General features: G+C 41.0%; 1 protein-coding gene across 4 annotated transcripts in view; it reads right to left on the bottom strand.

Annotated features, from left to right (window-relative positions):
* Positions 1 to 20,818, bottom strand: part of DOP1A (DOP1 leucine zipper like protein A) — a 149,849-nt gene that overhangs the window by 38,604 nt on the left and 90,427 nt on the right. For 3 of the 4 annotated variants that reach the window (XM_082250084.1, XM_082250086.1, XM_082250085.1), the window contains exons 12-17: positions 19,909 to 20,020; positions 15,290 to 15,319; positions 9,658 to 9,891; positions 5,700 to 6,321; positions 1,832 to 2,106; positions 251 to 403 (exon numbers count right to left, since the gene is read on the bottom strand). In XM_082250084.1, coding sequence (XP_082106210.1) covers positions 251 to 403; positions 1,832 to 2,106; positions 5,700 to 6,321; positions 9,658 to 9,891; positions 15,290 to 15,319; positions 19,909 to 20,020 — 1,426 coding nt within the window. The remainder of the gene's footprint in view (positions 1 to 250; positions 404 to 1,831; positions 2,107 to 5,699; positions 6,322 to 9,657; positions 9,892 to 15,289; positions 15,320 to 19,908; positions 20,021 to 20,818) is intronic. The other variant, XM_082250087.1, reaches the window with a different exon arrangement.

Below are 20,818 nucleotides of genomic sequence, written 5' to 3'. Positions count from 1 at the left end.
AGAAATTACCGTATTTTCCGGCGTATAAGACGACTGGGCGTATAAGACGACCCCCCCCTAATTTTCATCTACCGGTAATACTTATACTTAGGTTACCTTGGAGATATTATACTCGGCGTATAAGACGAACCCCCATTTTTGGGGGATTTTTTTGAGGTTCAAAAGTAGTCTTATACGCCAGAAAATACAGTAAATATTCTTTGTACAGTTTTATGAAAGAGGATTTTTTTTTTCTGTGTTGTAGAGATACCTTGTCTTTGTGGGTCAACTGCTGGCTAATAACATCCTCACATATACTGGAGGATGGGACCAGATTGTGGAGCTGATAGAAGAGTTCCACACTTCTTTGATGGTGTTGAGGGGTCCGATCTCCTAATTGTTCCCAGAGTGTCACTGCCACATTCTGAAAAAAAAAAAAAAAAAAAAATCATATAGGATTTGTTGAAATTTGGTAATCATTTTTACCATTTAATTGGTTCTAATTGGACCAAAATATTTTTCAGCACAAAGTTTGATGATCATGTATATCAGTGGTCTCCAAACTGCGGCCATTTGCTTGCCGTTATCCCGCCCTTAAAGTATAATTCATGCCACAGTCACCAACAATAGGGCATAATTCCTGCCAATGACACCAACAATGGGGCATTATTTCTTCCACTGACACCAACAATGGGGCACTATTTCTTCCACTGACACCAACAATGGGGCACTATTTCTTCCACTGACACCAACAATGGGGCACTATTCCTTCCACTGACACCAACAATGGGGCACTATTTCTTCCACTGACACCAACAATGGGGCACTATTTCTTCCACTGACACCAACAATGGGGCACTATTTCTTCCACTGACAACAAAAACGGGGGAACTAGCCCACCCTTGAGGCATAATTCCTGCCACTGACAACAATGGGGCACTATTCCTTTAGCTGACACCAACGATGTGGCATAATTTCTTCCACCGACAACAAAAATGGGGCACTATTACTCCCACTGACACTTAACTAGTTTTCCCCCTAAGGCTCCGTTCACATGTAGGCGTTTTGGGGCATTTTTGGGGAGTTTTTCTGCTCTAGGATCAGCTCTCAAAACGCCCAACAAGACAAATCCTTTTCATTTCAATGGCCCCTGTTCACATCTGAGTGTTTTGACGCTGTGAGCAAAACGCCCAACGCTCAAAAAAGTACATGAGCTTCTTTTTGGGCAGATTACAGGCGTTTTCCATTGGTTTCTATTCAATCTAAAAATGCCTGCACAAAAAACGCCTGTAAATCGCGGTAAAAAACGCAGGTGTGAATGTAGCCAAATAGACAACATTTGGGCATTGTTTACGCCCACTAGAGACAGTGCAGTCCCCCCCCCCCCCTTTAAAGTCTGAAGGACAGTAAACTGGCTCTTTCTTTAGAGAGTTTGGAGACCCCTGACATATATTATGGATATCTGCTTGACTTTTTGCTGTTCAAATATTTTATTAATGAAAAGAATCAAGAATACAAAAAAAAATGTCACTTTAAAAGGCATATAGAATAAGATACAGCCAAATAAAGAAGTGGTTAAGATAACAGCCATAACAATAAAGAATGACAGGGTTTCTATGGTGAAGACCATGTCTTTTTAAAAAGTTAGACAAAAGGAGTCCCTGTCATAGAGTAGACAACTGAAATAACAGTGGATATGCAGTATATAACAATACAGTATAGAGATACCGAAGTGATTGACTTTTTGGGCACAGAGAAAATAATTATGGGCAATAGCACAAATATCCAGAATAAAGAAAAGATGTGACCACTATGTAATGGGTAAAATGATTTATAGTGAATATCTCCCCACCTTGAAGAAATCAGTCTTCTCTGCCGTGTATCTCAAATTGCCTTCAGTAAGAGGAGGATGGATAACAACAGAAACACGCCCTTGATTTGGACTTAAGGGCTGAGAGGATTCCAAGCCATTTGCTGTTTCTCCAGCCACCACAGCCACAGACTGGGTCAGGCCAACCAGGTCCATCACTAGAGATATGGCCACGCTCTGAATGCTGAAGTCTACTGCTGCACTGCAGGCGTTCATGAGGGTCTGCAGCCACACAGGTGGTTGAACCTTTTCACAATCTGATTAAAAAAAAAGCAAAATAAAAATTATAAATGTATTCGAAACAAATGTTATAGTGTTGGCACTAGCTAGAGTGGAACTGTTGGCAATGTCATAGCAGCCAATCACGTATATCTCAAAGAATGCTAAAGCCTTGCACAAGAACATATAAGAGGATACCATCAAAACCTAAGGAGATATATTTTCCATCATAGAGTGCATGACAATTGTATAATGCTCCATTCACACGAATGCGTTTTTTCATGCTTTTTGCAGAAATGCAGGACATTTCTTTTTAACATGGGTTCCTATGGAACACATTTACATCAATAGATTTTTGTGCCTCTGCGTTTTTTGGTAAGGGTCAGGGACTTTTTTTAAATGCAAAATGGTGCTCTTTTTGCATTTTTGGTTCAAAAGACTTCACTCGAGAAGCTGCAGAAAAGCATAAAGTACATTTTTACCACATTTTTTCCTGCAATTTTTAATGTGCCCAACAAGAAATTTGCAAAAAAAAAAAAACCCCCAGAAAAAACGTTTAAAAGCAAACTGCATAGCTGTGAATGAAGCCTAAATCCCTGCAATCGGCAAAGAACAGGTCATCTAACAAAACTTTCAATCTCAGCAGATTACTTTCAAAGATTAGGCCAATACCCTTAAAGCAGTGTTCCCCAACCCCCGGGCCGCGGACCGCTCCATGGATCAAACGGTACCAGGCCGCCAGAGGAACTTTAAATGATTTCACTGTGGCGGCCGAGGCGCCGGGCATTGCGCCCCCCCGAGCCCGCCCATTGTGTGACAATAGCGAATGAAAATTTGCTATTGTCACACTGATCCTCCTCCTGGCCAATCAGGGAGTGGGTCCTCCCGCTTCCTGGTTGGCCGAAAGGCAAACCCCACGCCATTGGCCGTGAAGGAGGCGCCGCGGGACGACTGAGGAGACGCAGGAAGCCGGGGACTGAACTGAGGAGAAGCGAGGTAAGTGCACGGACGGGTCTCGCGGGGGGAATGCTGGCGCTCTGCATTGAAGGGTGGCACGCTGGCATCTCTACATTGAAATGGGGCAATGCTGTGGCACTCTGCATTTATTGGGGGCAATGCTGTGGCACTCTGCATTTATTGGGGGCATTGCTGTGGCACTCTGCATTTATTGGGGGCATTGCTGTGGCACTCTGCATTTATTGGGGGCATTGCTGTGACACTCTGCATTTATTGGGGGCATTGCTGTGACACTCTGCATTTATTGGGGCATTGCTGTGACACTCTGCATTTATTGGGGGCAATGCTGTGGCACTCTGCATTTATTGGGGGCAATGCTGTGGCACTCTGCATTTATTGGGGGCAATGCTGTGGCACTCTGCATTTATTGGGGGCAATGCTGTGGAACTCTGCATTTATTGGGGGCAATGCTGTGGCACTCTGCATTGATTGGGGGCAATGCTGTGGGCACTCTGCATTGTTTGGGGGCAATGCTGTGGGCACTCTGCATTGATTGGGGGCAATGCTGTGGGCACTCTGCATTGATTGGGGGCAATGCTGTGGGCACTCTGCATTGATTGGGGGCACGCTGGTCCCTCTGCATTGACGCCCCCCCAGCGGGCCACAGAAAAATTATCAAACGTTGACCGGTCTGCGGCGATAAAAAGGTTGGGGAGCACTGCCTTAAAGGATAAGTTCACCTTTAGAAACAGGTTACATGTTCCACTTGTTTTTAGGGTGGAAAATGTAACATGTTCCCAATACTGAAGCCACTGCCCAATTCCTCCCTCCCTTCCACATGACAGCAGTACAGGGATGGGTTCCTGGTACTAGCGGTCAGTTTTTTAAATCAGCACAGTCCTGTGGGGCTCTGCCCACACGGCCGCATCATTCATTCACAGAGTTCTGCGAATGAATGAACTACAAGCCCTAACATCCTTTGTGAATGTTGGCTTGTAGTTCTCAATGTTAAAGCGGAGTTCCACCCATTTTTAATAGGTTGGAATACATAGATCTATGTAATCCCCTTTAAAACAGCTTTTACCAATGGAAACTTTTTTTTTTTTTGCTAGTAAATACCTTAATTTCTGCTTTATTCCTCCTCTCCTAACTTCCGGGTCCGATCGGCGATGACGTCATTCGGCGATTCGCAGTGTCTGCTGGGATGTATTCTATTCCAGAAATCTCGCAGTAGCTGAACTGTACTGAGCCGTGCCTGCCCGCCTCCTCTCATTGAGTTGTATTGTATGCAATGTATTAAGGCCGTTCTCTGCCCCGCCTCCGCCCCACCTCCTCTCATTGAGTTGTATTGTATGCAATGTATTAAGGCTGTTCTCTGCCCCGCCTCCGCCCCACCTCATCATACAATACAACTCAATGAGAGGAGGCGGGGCGGAGGCAGGGCAGAGAACGGCCTTAATACATTCATACAACACAACTCAATGAGAGGAGGCGGGCGGAGAACGGCCTTAATACATTCATTCAATACAACTCAATGAGAGGAGGCCTGGCGGAGGCGGGCCAGAGAACAGCCTTAATACATGCATACAATACAACTCAATGAGAGGAGGCGGGGCGGAGGCGGGGCAGGCACGGCTCAGTACAGTTCAGCTACTGCGAGATTTCTGGAATAGAATACATCCCAGCAGACACTGCCAATCGCCGAATGACGTCATCGCCGATCGGACCCGGAAGTGAGGAGAGGAGGAATAAAGCAGAAATTAAGGTATTTACTAGCAAAAAAAAGTTTCCATTGGTAAAAGCCATTTTAAAGGGGATTACATAGATCTAAAGTTCCAAAAATGGGTGGAACTCCACTTTAATTGATTCATCCTGTCAGTGTATCTACTTGCCCGTACGGGATGTACGAGCACACAGATACACTGACAGGTCTGCAGGAGACCTGCATGACACCAGCGATCTGCTGACTGCTGGTGCAATACTTTACAGGCGCCAAATTAAATAATTAAACAAATAAATCAAAATTTTTTTTACCTGCAAAAAAACGTGCATTTATTATTATTATTTTTTTAAAGTGAACTTCTGAATCCTTTAAGCTGCCATACACTAGTACATTTCACAACAAACTCTCGTATGACAATTCTTAGGACATTCAATAACTGTTCGAAATGTTCTAAAGTGCTTTTAATGTTCAATTTTGGCAAGAATGGACTTTACTGAATGAAAACCACATGGATTCTTAGAAATTAATTTGTTTGTTCAAGGAAAGATGAACAGCTTTGGTCAGTTCTTTCAAGATTATATTCTCTTCACAGTGAAATCCTGCTAAATATTTTGCAGAGAACAAAAGCTTTACCAATGGTAATTTTGCCAACATTATGGTCCATACAATAGTTGACAAAAAAATGTAAGTGCCTATTTTTTTATTACTATACCCTCCCTTTAGCAAAGCTTTACTGAAGTTGATGTTAGTGTTCTCTGTGTTAGTTGGGTTTCGATGGGAAGCTACTGTGGAGATGGAAACCCATGGTGAGCAGTACTGTATATGAAACCAATGGCTAAATTAAATAAGCAAACATATCTAGACTTGTGATGAATACATGTAAAAGATAGAACTCTGGGTACTGTAAATATACAGTATGTGTTTTTATTTCCTTTTGCTCAAGCACCTCACCTCCATCCACCTTCTCCGAATGAATGTCTGAAGGATGGCTGCCCTCTGCAATGTAAACTGGGAAACTGGAACATTCAAGGAACAGCTGACATGCAGCAATGAAGGCAGGACGGTATTCTTTTGGCGAAATTGTTTTAATGGTTGGCTTTTCTTTACCGTTTTCTGATGTGAACATCTCCCATTTAGCACTATCTGTATGGGCTCCAATGGGTTCTCCTTGAAGGTCTATAGCAGCGTTTTGGGATGTTGGGCTCTTGGGAATAATATATAGAGTGATAAGTCTTGTAAGGAATTGCTGAAAATATTCCAAGCAGCATTGCATTGCAGTTTTTTGTGTTCCCTTTATATTACGTGGAGCTGCTCCCTGTGGACATTTGGAAGGGTGCGGTACCATTGTCTCCTCAGACCCAACAATGGATGCTGTTTCAGTTTCTGAAGAAGTGCTACCTAAGGGGAGACCAGCTACACCCTGCCCATCAATCAGAGCCCTATCAATATCATCAGTTTTATCAGCTTGGTACTGCACAAACTCTGTAAATCCACTCTCTGATGAGCGACTGCTTGGGGGGTTCTCGCCATCTTCAAAGACATCCCCAGGATTTTCAGGAGTGACTGGAGACAGCTAAGAATTAAACACAAGATCAGTAAATAACAGACATTAGATACCAACCACACAAACACCAATTCTGACTGAAAGCACCTAATGCTTAGCAGACTTTAGTTTTTTTTTTTTAGGTTTCTAGGACTCCTTATAATAAAGGCTTGGGAGGAAGCTACTTAGTCCCATCCTCAATTTGAATAAAAAAAATCTAAACTTAAAATAGTTGTGATCCCTTCAATATACCAGTTGAAGTGACTGGCTTCAGGTGATACATAGAGATGAAATCCTCCTGTATAAGTTGCACCTGTTTATCTGCAGTCTTCTCTTCTCTACATCTGTTCAAAGTCAAAAATGTGAAAAGCTTGTCTGAGCAGTTAGAAAAAAGAGCGGAGAAAGCTGAAATTACAGAGCTCAGCGTGGAGAGGTCTGTAGGTCAGAGATGAGACTGTTAATCTGCTGAAGCTCTCTCTAGTCACCTTTTTTCTCTTGGTGTCAGGAAATTTTATCAGAAGTGATTAATGCCGATCGAGGAAGTAAGCAGCAGACACAAATGGCACTTATGCCTCGTACACATGCAACGATTGTTGGCCGTGAATTTTCGGCCAACGTCCGATTGTCGGCTTGTTAGTATGATGCTTCCGACAACCGACTGCGACTTTTCAGCCGAACAAAATCTGGTGTGCATGCTATAAAATTTTTGTTGGCCGTCAACAGAACGGCCGATTGTTCGTCAGTCAGTACAGATTTCGGCAGAAAAAAAAAATCAGATGAGCAAGACTGGGCATGCTCAGAGAAGAAAAAACACACGGAAAGTAAACCAGCACATGAAATCACTTCTGAAGTTGGTTGTTGTTGGCTGAAAAAATTAGTGTGCAGTCTAGAGCACATTTCAACCAACACAACAACACTGGACAAAAGACGGCCGATCGGTCGGCCAACAATCGTAGCGTGTGTACGCGGCATTAGTGTTCTCAATTCAGACACACTATATAGGGATATGCTTTGATTAGATTTCATTTCTGAGGTTTACAACCACTTGCTGACCAGCTAGGCTAGGAGGCAAATGCAGGCAAAATGATGTACATGTAAGTCATTTTGCCTGCTACAGTTTAGGAGCCCCCCCACTGGACACAGCGGATTGCAGATCCCAGTACCCAGGGCCTGATGATCATGTGATCACCATGCAAAGAATTAACAATGTCAACAAAGCTGGTATGAATGAATTCATTCATAAACAGCTGTCTTTCCTATGCCTTGATTGGCCCACAACTATCACATGGTACCTGGGCCAATCACAGCAACCTGTACTATGTGATTAGCTGTAGCCAATTCCAGATCACTAGTGGTCACAGCTGTCATGAATGTAACCCAATAAGGACAGTGGAAAACTCTGCTGTTACAATGATCTTCACTGTAACAGCAAAGTGTAAAAACAAAATCCCTGATCACCCCTTTAGACTAGTACAGTGTTATTATGGTGAAACTGAACTATTCTGAGGAAAGTATGAAAAAATAAATAAAACATAGTAAAAAACGGAAACCAAAAAGGAAAAAAGAAAATACTTTTTTTTTAAACATACTGTCACCAGTGTCCCTGATCACCGCCACACCAGTCATATGATAATGCTCTACTGCACTGGTGACAGTATGTTAACAAAAAAACAAACTCATTTTTCTTTATTTTCAAAAAAATGATAAACTTCAAAAAACTCCCCATGTCTCTTACTAAATGCCTTGGACTGTCTGCTTTACAAAAAAGGGCTATTTAAGGTGAATTTGTACTGTTCTGGCATTTTAAGGGCTTTAAGAAATGAGACAGGCCGTCAGTATATCAGAATTGATCAAATATATATACCATAGTTTGTAGATTCTATAACTACCAATGAATATACATTTATTGGAATTTTACCAAAGACATGTAGCAGAATACATTTGGCCTAAATTTAAGATGACCTTTATTTTTTTTTGGATATGCTTCATGACAGAAAGAAAAATTATTTTGTTCTTTTTTCATATACATCGGAAACATTTAAAAAAAAAAAATAATGGTGATTATTAATTACCATCAAAAGAAAGCTCTATTTGTGTGAAAAAAATGCTAAATATTTTATTTGCTTACAGTATGGGAAGAATGCGCAATAACCAGTTAAATAGTGCAGTGCCGAATAGCTAAAAATGCTCTGGTCATGAAGGAGGTAAACTCTTCCGGAGCTCAAGTGGTTAAAGCAAGACTTTATCCATAACAACTTGATAAAAAATAATATTGTTTAGCAAGGAACATACAATCCACATTAATAATTTTGTTACCAAAATGAGTGTGTGCTGTAAATTGCCTCCAGCATTGCTCCGGTTTCTTCTTGCTGAAGCCCAAAGTGCCTGAACAGCAGTTAGCCCCCTGTTCACACTGGTGTGACTTGTCAGGATTTGACAGGTCAAATCGCATGACAAGTCGCACCTTATTGTCGGCAATGGAACTGTTCAAATCGGTGTGACGCCGACTTTGCGGTGCTGCACCAATTTGAAAAAGTAGTTCCTGCAATACTTTTGGCAATTTCCGGTGAGACTTGCATAGAAATCAATTTCAGGTGAGACTTGCATAGACATCAAGTCATACAGATGTCAGCCAAGTTGCGCTGACATGCGGCTTTGAAATTGTGCAATTTCAAGGGATTTCAAAGCCGCATTCAGTGTGAACCTAGACTAAATCATAAAGCGGAATTCAACTTATCAATTTAATGGTTTCAAAAAACAGTTATGTTCCAGGAATGTCAGGATTGCTAAATGTCACATTTGCTTGTGCCCTCAACCAAACTGTCAAACAATCAAATGACTGGTGTCATAACTGATCACATAGGCAGCACCATGGCAGTTGCAGGTCAAACAGAAGCAGCTTCCATGGCAAAAGATCAGCCTTAAACTCTGCAGTGCCTAAAAATGCCTAAAATTGAGAGAAACTGAGCATGTGCAGAGCATTACTGGATTCTAAACAGTATAGACATTATTTTTAAAGCAAAAGGGGCCAGTCTAATGTGATCTACCTGTAGCAGGACTTCATTTTCTGACTAAAGTTTCACTATAAAGCATATAAGTAAAATGTAATGCTGCTATGATACGGATGTCGTGAAGAAAGAGAAATGCTAAACGTATTTGCCAGGCTCCAGACAGATATGCACTTCTTGACAGTCAGCCTTAATATTCCTTGGACTCCTCTTTGATGTAAAGCTCTGACCACTTCCTTGCCCTGATCGCTGAAAGCTTGCCATGGATGGCAAATATATTTTGTGAATTCTAAGAAGCATTAGATGGAAGCAATTTTTCACAAAACACTGAACGTTAACATTTCACCCCAAGTATTACCTTCCTCTCCTCTTTTTCTTTACTGGAGCAATTTTGCCCACCAGGGAGCTGGACAGTACCTCCTGGGCTTGCAGCAAAGAGAGGAGGCTGGACCTTGCTGAGAATTTTTGAGCAAAGTCTAAGGGAATCAGTCAGTTCTTTGGGATCCAGAGTTTGAAGATGACTGGTTAGTGCAGAGATCATTCGAAGGAGCAGCTGAGGCAAATGCTCTGTCTGGATTTCAATATAAGTCTCCTAAACAAAGAAAAATAAGCAGACACAGTATGGTTATACACACTCCTAGTTATACACACAAACTAGCTATAGGAGCATTTGTTAAGTGTTAAAAATTTCATCAAGTTTGAACAAGCCCTTACTCTTCATTAACGCTTGTAAAATGCCAGTCTCGTGTCAATACTAAAGTTCACTTATGCCAGTCTCATGCCCATACTAAAACTCACTGACACCAGTCTAAAACCCATACTAAAGCTCACTGACACCAGTCTAATGCCCAAACTAAAACTCCCTGACACCAGTCTAATGCCCATACTAAAGCTCACTGACACCAGTCTAATGCCCATACTAAAATTCACTGACACCAGTCTAATGCCCAAACTAAAACTCCCTGACACCAGTCTAACGCCCATACTAAAAATCATTGATGCCAGTCTAACGCCCATACTAAAGCACACTGAGACAAGTCTAATGCCCATACTAAGGCTATAGGAGCATTTGTTAAGCATTAGACATTTATTCAACTGTGAACAAGGTACATTCTAACATTCCTCTCTCCCCAGACTAACAATGCTATGTGCAAAGGTGCCCCTGTGCTCATTTATCCAGAGTGCGGGCACCATAATACAGGAGGTGTGTTTCTGGCCAGATCACCAAGTGAAGATAGAGTGGAGAAAAGTCTAAGAAATGAAAAATTATGCAGCCACCGCATCTAATGATTGGTAAGCTGCAATAGCTTACCTTTTTTTTTTGTTTTGGGTTTAATTTTGCTTTAAACCTAAACTCCTGGCACACATACTTTTGTTAAAATATGTTTGTTTCTCAATAGCTACAAAGGATTTAAATCCATCTCGTGTGTACCCAATTCCTTTGCAAATCCAAGGGTGACAACATCAGTGTGCTGTACATAGCCCTGTTCAGAGAGCAGAGCTGTTGGAGGGACTCAGCAAGTCCACCCACTACAGGCTGCCTGCAGAAAATTACAGGAGGGGCGGATCAAAGACCAGTCACCCTGCACACGAAGAGAGCAGCAATGACTATTCTTCATTATAAGACACTTCTGTACAGAGGTCAAGTGCAGGAATTGCTTCATGCTAGATTACTGCATGGATCGGTGGAAGAAGCATACACAAAGGGCATCAAGATTCAAGTTAGACTGCACATCTCTTGTATTCAAAGAATATTTGTTTAAAGTGTATGTAAACCCATATACATGTACCCAGTGAAGTGACTGGCCTCAGGTGATACACATGGAATCCTAACACATACAGTGGATATAAAACGTCTACACACCCCTGTTAAAATGCCAGGTTTCTGTGATGTAAATAAATTTGTCAAAGCTAAATCATTTCAGAACTTTTTCCATCCTTATAGTGACCTATAAACTGTACAACTTAATTGAAGAAAAAAAAAAGAAAAAAGAACCTGAATTTTTTTTTTTGGGGGGGGGGGGGGGGGTAAAGTAAAAATAAAAAACTAAAATAATATGGTTGCATAAGTGTGCACACCCTCTTATAACTGGGAATGTAGCTGTGTACAGAATTAAGCAATCACATTCAGTACACACCTGCCATCATTTAAAGTGCCTCTGATCACCCCAAATAAAGTTCAGCTTTTCTAGTGAGTGTTTCCTTACATTTCCTTAAAGAACACATGGAGGGCTAAACCCGGCTAAGGGATGCCCCCAAGAGAGGATGGGGGAATGGGATGTTTGAGATGCCTCAGGTGAAAATCATATAAACGAACCGATGTTAATATAGGCATACTAGTAGTGAAGCAGTCTTCCTCAGGGGGAGCAGTGGTCCACGGTTCGTTTGAGGAAGACTGCTCCAAGTCGAAATGCGTAGGGTTTTTTGGGGTCCTCTGTCTGGTTCCCTCTTTATATATGCATGTATATGATTATGAACCCTACCTGTTCTTGGTCTTCCAAGAAAGCATATTGAAATCCCTTGTTCATTATTTATTGTAACTTTTCAGGTTTTAATATGTCTTTATATATTTTTTGCACTGTTCTATGTGAATCTATCCAATAAAGATTTTTTACTACATCCCTTGCTTCACTACTCGTATACCTATATTAACATAGGTTTGTTATATGATTTTCATCTCAAACATCCCATTCCCCCGTCCTCTCTTGGGGGCATCCCTTAGCCGGGTTTAGCCCTCCATGCGTTCTTGAAACAATTTAGGGATGGATGCCACTCTAATATATTCTTACCAATTATTTAACTGAGCTTTTCATACTTACATTTCCTTAGTCGCATTCTACAGTAAAAGCCATGGTCTGCAGAGAGCTTCAAAAGCATCAGAGGGATCTCATTGTTTAAAGGTATCAAGGGTACAAAAGAATTTCCAAGGCATTAAATGTAACATGGAACACAGTGAAGACAGTCCTCAACAAGTGGAGAAAATATGGCACAACAGTGACATTACCAAGAACTGGACGTCCCTCAAAATTGATGAAAAGACTAGGCTGCCAAGTGGCCTACAGCAACATTAAAGGAGCTGTAAGAATATCTGGCAAGTACTGGCTGTGTAGTACATGTGACAACAATCTCCCGTATTCTTCACATGTCTGGGCTATGGGGTAGAGTGGCAAGACAGAAGCCTTTTCTTACGAAGAAAAGCATCTAAGCCCAGCTAAATTTAGCAAAAACACATCTAAAGTCTCCCAATGGCATGTGGGAAAACGTGTTATGATCTGATGAAACCAAAGTTGAACTTTTTGGCCAGAATTCCAAAAGATAGGTTTGGCGCAAAAACAACACTGCACATCACCAAACCAACAGTGAAGCATGGTGGTGGCAGCATCATGCTTTGGGGCTGTTTTTTTCAGCTGGAACAGGGGCCTTAGTCAAGGTAGAGGGAATTATGAACAGTTCCAAATACCAGTCAATATTGGCACAAAACCGTCAGGCTTTTGCTAGAAAGCTGAACATCAAGAGGAACTTCATCTTTCAGCATGACAACAACCCAAAGCATACATCCAAATCAACAAAGGAATGGTTTCACCAGAAGAAGAAGAACGTTTTGGAATGGCCCAGCCAGAGCCCAGACCTGAATGCGATAGAAAATCTGTGGGGTGATCTGAAGAGGGCTGTGCACAGGAGATGCCCTCGCAATCTGAACGATTAGGGAGTGTTTTTGCAAAGAAGAGTGGGAAATTATTGCCAAGTCAAGATGTGCCAAGCTGATAGACTCATACCCAAAATGCCCAAAAAGACTGAGTGCTGTAATAAAATCAAAAAGTGCTTCAACAAGGTATTAGTTTAAGGGTGTACACACTTATGCAACCATAATATTTTAGTTTTTTTTTTTTTTTTACTTCCCTCCACCTAAAAGATTTAAGTTTGTTGTTCAACTGAGTTGTACAGTTTATAGGTCACATTCAGGAAGGAAAAAGTTCTGAAATGATTTATCTTTAAGTTTTTTTTTACAGAACCTGACATTTTAAAAGGGGTGTGTAGACTTTTTATATCCACTATATGTTGTACCTGTTTATTTGCAGTCTTTTCTTCTACATCCATTCAAAGTGCTAAATGTATAAAGCTTGTCTTAAAGTTCCAAAAAATGGGGGCAGAGAGCTGAAATTACACTCTGCATAGCTCAGTAAGGAGAGCTCTGAGAGCTGATTGGAGGGAATGGACACACTCCCCTTCACACAGCACACAGGCACAGAGCAGAGGCTGTCAATCAGATGCAGCTCCCTTTCCTGTCATTATTTTTCTCTTGGTGTCAGGAAAACTTGTCAGAGATAATTCATGCTAATAATAGAGGAGTGAACGTTGTTTTCTGGATGGAAACAAGTACACACTATAGAGGAAGGATATGCTTTATTCATATTTCATGTGCAAGGTTTACAACCACTTTAAACTTGGATTTCAGCTTTACCTTAGCACCAGTAAATGAACCAAAGTATATGTTGGCATTTACAATGTAGTAGTAAATAGCATGTCATCTGTCAAATCTTCAGTGTTCACATGACATTATCAAAAGCTGCAATGCACAGATAGAATGAAAAGGGGGTAGGGGAAGAAAATATTTTGTATATTATAGCCACTGCTGTAGTATTAGGTATGGCTGCTTACAATAAAAATAACTGAATATTTGTATCAGTTCAAAATACATAAAATGTTAAGACTAGCTATCTACAAATAATGTAAGATAACAACATTGAAAAAATAAATAAATAAATAAATAAATACACTGGTGTGCTTAAAACGATAGATCATTTCCAAAAAATAGTTTGCCATTGTCTGTTATCACAAATATTTGCATCATAGGACATACTAAATCAACAGATTATAGTGCAAGTCCTTTAGTATTCAGCACATTTATATAGAAGAAAAGGAGAAAAAATAGGATTACATTCTAGCAAGAGACAAATATGGAGTGAAGACTCAAAAGGACAGAGGAGAGAAACCCTACCCATTTAATGCAGACAACCTCATTACCAGTTAGGGGTAAATTCATGTTAAGGGCGCACCAATCTCGTACATTACCACTAAAAAAGTTTATTAAAATCCAAAAAGGTAGCATACATTGTACTCACAAACCTAAGATGTATACACCCATGTAGGAATTAGAGACCAATCCCCTCCAGGATACTCCTATACTGCTGGATGATGTGATGGTATCCAGAATGGTCTGGCTGACGTGTTTCGAGGGAGAACCCTCTTCTTTAGAGCCAAAGGGTGCTAGGAGTATCCTGGAGGCGATAGGTCTCCAATTCCTACATGCGCGTATACCTTTTGGATTTCAATAAACTTTTTTAGTGTTAATGCCCGAGGTTGGTGCGCCATTCTCTTCTTGTTTTTCAGTAAAATTGGATACCCTTGGTCCTGAGGGGGCAGCAAAACCACAAGTTTTGTGCAAAAGACTATTCAGATTATTCACCTTCTCGCACATCACTCGATCGCAGGAGAGATACTATTTTGGAATATCAGTTAATTCATGTTAAGAGGGTAGCCTTGTAACAAAGCGGGAAATGGGAGCTAAACCAATCTCCCCACAATGTTTCAAGAATTACAATTTTTATTCCAAAGGAAATCATTGTAGATGTAGTAAGCGAACTACACCTGTCATTTTGATCAATCATATTACAAATGTTTCTACTGTGCAAACATCAGTTTAGATTTTTCAGAATCAGCTATATAAGTGGCTGGCCAAAATAATTAAAGCTCTATCCATTAGCATTTGGGTACCTGAAATACATTACTGAGAAACATAGATTTTCCGCATGTACTAGAAAAAAAACAGCGCAAAAGAGTTCCTTAGACAAGCTAAAAAAAAAACTGTCAGGAAATCCTTCGAGTAAACATTCCGTCCCCCCCGTTGTGTGGTGAAGGGCACAAATACACAGATGTGTTGGTGTAAGCATACGTCTGAAGGCAAGGAAAAACAAGCTGTCATACAGTACCTGACAAATCACTCTCATACTTCTAGTAGGCTTGGGAAAGCAAAGCAAAGATTTAAAGAATGGAAAAAAAACAGACTTGAGCGATTATTTAATACAATGCATACAGCAATTCACAAGACAACTTCGGGACATATTATAAAAAGGATTTCTTTTCAACTGAAAATTCTGACGGCAAAAAAAAACACAACACTTTATATATTTCAGATTTATGGCAGTTTTTTTGCTGAGTGCTACGATGTATTATGTACAATTTTGAAATGTAGATGTTTACTGACCTACATAATGTCTACTGGTCTATAGAAAATTGTAAACATTATTAATGGGCTCCAATTTGTTTGGGAAAGTATTTGTAGAACCTTTGGGGTACAAGTTTATAGAGGGATAGTGGGGTCCTTGGAATGAAAGGTCCATCCAGTATATGTCTATAGGCAGGCTAAGTGCACACAACCAGCATTAGTACAGCTAGGTTACGGACAACAAGAAGATTCTCCAGTTGCCAAGCTGCAGGACATGATCTAAGAAAGCATGAATGATTCAAACCCCTAACTCATCTACCAATATATCAAATATTACTCAGAAGAACACCCCAAATTTTACAGATCTACCATATAACCATATATAGGGATGCATGGGGCTGCTCATATCATCAACTGGATTTGGTTTAAAGTGAACCTTTGGCCAAGTTGTGGACATGAATAGTGAATGAGCATTAGGCCTCATGTTCACAGGACGTTTTTACAGCAGCCGTTTTTAGGTTCAGATGTTTTCTGCAGCCAATAAACTTGCCAGCAAATTATTCTAGGTGTCCATGCACACATAGGCTATTATCAGCAGTTTTTGGCAGGAGTATTTTCTGGCTGGAAGAAAACCCCAAAACTAGGGGGTTTTGAGAGGAGTTTTTCAGCTGTATAAACACTAACTCTAATAAAAGCTTAAAAACGCTGAAGAACATAGAAAAAAAAAAACACTGAAAAACGCAGCTATTCGCCGTTTTATCTGTGTTTTTGAGCCATAAGCATTTGTGGGAGTATAGTTTTGCTTAAAAAAAAAAGCAAAAAAAATGTTAAAAAACGCTACTGCAAAAATGCTGAAAAACTTATTCTACAGCTTCGTCTGGTGTTTTGATAACATCCAGTGTGCATGAGGCCCTAAAAAAAGCCATAACTGACTTCTGTAGCTGAAGGAATGTGGAACAGTTCATCCTCAGGAGAAGCACTGAAATCATAGCTCATATCTCCTAGCTCCCTCCAGCAACAAGGACCTGGCAACCTGCAAGCTTTCAATAAACAGAGCAACTGCTGGAAGCTATTTAGAATCTAACTGTAACTGGACTTCAGGGTCTCTGCTGCGATCTTTCAGGTTAAATTGCTTCACAGTGCCAGTAACTACAGAGGTCAGTGGGGGCTTTTTTTTTTTACTGAAGTTACTGATTGCTAAAGCAGGCCACAGACAGAGCAATTTTCTTTCGTTGCAGGAAAGAAAATAGCTAGATTCCCCCATCAACACAGACCCTGTGGACAAGGGAATCCCTCTCAAGGAGACATTGTGTTCTCCCCGCGGCAGAAGCCGTCACCGCCAGGAGATCACAGTGATTATTGCTAGCGGCTATACCAGCCACTAGCAGAAATCACATGTAAAATCCAGCAGGCTGGCGGTACCCAAGTTGATTGATCAATCAACTTGGGCACATTCAGCCTGCCTATACGTGGTTCAAATCTCGGCTGGTTCCTGAGACTCAAACAGTCAATAGCCGGCTTTGGAATATGTAATCTATAACCTGGCCACAGATTTATGTTGTAAAGAACCTGCAAGAATGAAGATACAAACGCTGATACTGCTTATATGGTTTAAAAAGCTGCAGCATCCAGGAATGCAATTTGAATCATGGCTTCGCTAACTAGTGAATCACTGACTTAAAACAAAATATACAGCCAATGAAGTCTCAACAGGGTGACGCTCCATTGTGCAGGTCTGCATTTTACTAAGTAGCGAGAGCAGTATAAGAGTATCAGGCCAAATCTCTTTATTCTTGTAGGTTTGCCTCAAAAAAGCTTCAAACATAGGACAAAAAAGGAATGCAGGATAAACTGCCATTAGTAAAATTCTGAAGGTGGACAGAGATTAGTGTTTCAAGCCTTTACCAGGGAAATGCAAGTGTTTTGATGCTATTAAAATTCCTACAGCATAAACCTGCAGAGATTCTGGAACTCACAACAATATTTGTATCTTGACAGATAATTATCCAAATTAGTATTACATTTTACCAGGGTACAGGAAGACTTGGGAAAACATGCTATTTTATCTACTTACTGAATTTGTGCACATCTGAGCACTCACCGATAGATGTTTTTTCAATAAGACTTTTTAATTAATCCCCCCTATGAAATCCTGGCCTAGACAGCAATTATTTAGCCATTTTATTTACCATTTCAAACAATCCTTTAGAGGTTTTTTATTGAAAACGAACCTGAGGACAGACTGGATTTTTTTGGCCTCATGTACACAGGACGTCAAAATGGTTTTACAGATGCTTGACTTTTTATTTTTTGCCTCTAAACACCTCTCTATGTTAGGCTATGTGTCCATGTATACAAATGAGTTTACATGCGTTTAGAGGCAGAAAAAGAAATGCACAGCCAATGTGTTCACGGGAGTTTGTTCATAAAAAAAACACAAATGTGCATGAATGCATTTAGGCGCATTTGCGTGTTAATGCCTTCTAATTGCCAGAATAAATATTCTGACCAATAGAACGCATTAACGCTAAATGCACAAATTGCCTAAACACACCCTAATGCGCATGTAAAACGCACCTTTATGCACATTTTTTTCAGCTGCATTTTCCTATATTGAAGCCCTGGGGGGTACACCTTTAGGCTTCATGCACACAGAATATTTTTTTTTTTCCTCCTCTGGAGGCCTTTGCTCCACAGGATAAAAAAAAGCAAACATTCTGTGTGCATGAGGCTTAAAAGGTGTACGTTCCAGGCCTGCAATATACACTATATTACTTAAAGCATTGGGGCGCCTTCCTTTACACGCACATGAACTTAAATGGCATCCCAGTCTTAGTCCATAGGGTTCGATATAGAGATGGCCCACCCTTTGCATATTGAGCTCAGGTTGAGGTCCAGACTCTGTGCAGGTCAATCAAGTTCCTCCACCGCAAACTGGCTCATCCATGTCTTTATAAACCTTGTTTGTGCACTGGTGTGCAGTCATGTTGGAGCAGGAAGGGGCCATCCCCAAACTGTTCCCACAAAGTTGGGAGCATGAAATTGTCCAAAACGGCTGACGCCTTAAGAGTTCCCTTTACTGGAACTAGGGGGGCCTAACCCAACCCCTGAAAAACAACCCCACACCATCATCCCCCCTCCACCAAATGATTTGGACCAGTGCACAAGGCAAGGTCCATAAAGACATGGATGAGCGAGTTCAGGGTGGAGAAACTTGACTGGCCTGCACAGAGTCCTGACCTCAACCCGAAAGAACACCTTTGGGATGAATCCATGTCCAACATCAGTGCTTGTCCTCATAAATGTGCTTCTGGAAGAACGGTCAACCATTCCCATTGACACACTCCTAAACCTTGTGGACAGCCTTCCCAGAAGAGTTGGAGCTGTTATAGCTGCAAAGGGTGGGCAAACTCAATATTGAACCCTACAGACTAGGACTGGGATGCCATTAAAGTTCATGTGCATATAAAGGCAGGCATCCCAATACTTTTAGTAATGTAGTGTAGTTTGTGATATTATGGTCTCAGTAACCTAGAATAAGCATGCAGCCAGTCAAACTCCCATCATGTTGCAATCCATCCATATATAGTCGTATACTGTATACTCATACACACATATGTGCATAATTATTGGACCTAATTTTTTAACGTTATCCACTTTAATGGCTCTAAATGCATTGCTGAATGATGGATCTTTACACAGCTGTGTGCATTTTCCCAAAGAATACAATGCACCCATGTTCAGATTAGTTAAAATAAAAAAAAATAAAAAAAATGCTATGAAGCCCATGTGCAAAAGGCCTTAGGCTACGTTCACATATTAGCGTAGCGGATCGCGGGAAGAATCACTGCGATTCTGTTCCGATCCGGAAATCATTGCAAATCGCGGGACGCCTGTGCGTTGCTGTTGATTTGCAATGGCACCCCAAACGCTGTGCGATGTTGCCGCAATTCCCGCCTGCCGAATCGCGGTAACATCATGCAAACAAAATCGCGGGTCGCGTGACGCCCCAAAGAAGCTCTCGTACCTTTTTTGGGTGTCATGCGACCCGCAATTTTGTTTGCGCAATGTTACCGCGATTTGGCAGGCGGAAATCGCGGCAACATCGCACAGCGTTTGGGGTGCCATTGCAAATCAACGACAATGCACAGGCGTCCCACGATTTGCAATGATTTCCGGATCGCGGGCAGAATCACCTACGCTAACATGTGAACGTAGCCTTAAAATCACAATAATTAAAACAAATCATACTGTAAACAAAACACATTTTAAGCAAAAATCTGAAACTGGTTTAGTAGAAACATCGATTCTGTAAAATATAACCTTACATGATTTATACCAAATATAAGCAACACATTTGATATATTTAAAAGGGTTTCTTACCAAAGACACAATGTCCAGCAGGAAATCTACTAGCAAGCAGAAGTTGATGAGTGGTAACTCTGGTGGATTACTGCTGTCATTAGGAGTCTGGAGCCTGGCATGCAGTGTCCGCCTAGATAAAAACATCACCATAATAGAAAATAAAGAACAAGCGTATATACTGTATATTGACCAAACAGATTATTCCATGCATTAGGAGTTCTAAAATATGTAAAGTCTAATCTTTAAAGTGTAAATAAGCCAGCTATGCATTTATAATAACTTTCTGTGCATTCCTGAGCTCCGCTATATATGTTATCTATTGCCAGTCAGCTTTGTGGACCAAAAACCGTCAGTTTGCTAAAAATGAAGATATAATATAAGCAATACCCACATTTTTCTTTTATGCTCAGCGAGGCTGGTTCCTGTTTATCAACAGATGTCTACTTTTCTGATCAACTTTCCACAATTCTACAGATTTCAGACACTGTTTCCAATTGTGTGCTACCATCTTATTTACGGACTGCTTCAAGTGGCAATCAGATCTTTGTTTTTATGTAAAATATAATTGCCATTGACCCTTCCATCCATGCCAAAGCCAGAAAGGTACCTATAGGACCCTATACATCACTGTATGTATGCACTCTAAACATACAGACAGGGAGAGTCATTTTAGAGTGGAGTGCCCAGCTCTATGCTATGAATTTAGCTGCAAAGAGGTGCAGGATACAGCGCTTCTGAGCAGGCAGCTAAGCCTGAAACCTGATCATGAACCAAAGTGAGCTAACCTGCGGTTTTCTTTTTGCCAAGGTAAGAAGCAGAAGTTTATTTGTGGAGCATGCATTTAAAGTGTGAGGCCGGGTTCTCATATGTGCGGCCTGGGGTCCGGTGCGTTTCTGTTCACCGGTTCAGGTGCGATTCAGGTGCACAT

Source organism: Pelophylax lessonae, assembly GCF_965119305.1.
Source record: "Pelophylax lessonae genome assembly, chromosome: 3".
Lineage (NCBI taxonomy): Eukaryota > Metazoa > Chordata > Amphibia > Anura > Ranidae > Pelophylax > Pelophylax lessonae.
This window is presented reverse-complemented; position numbering and strand designations above follow the sequence as displayed.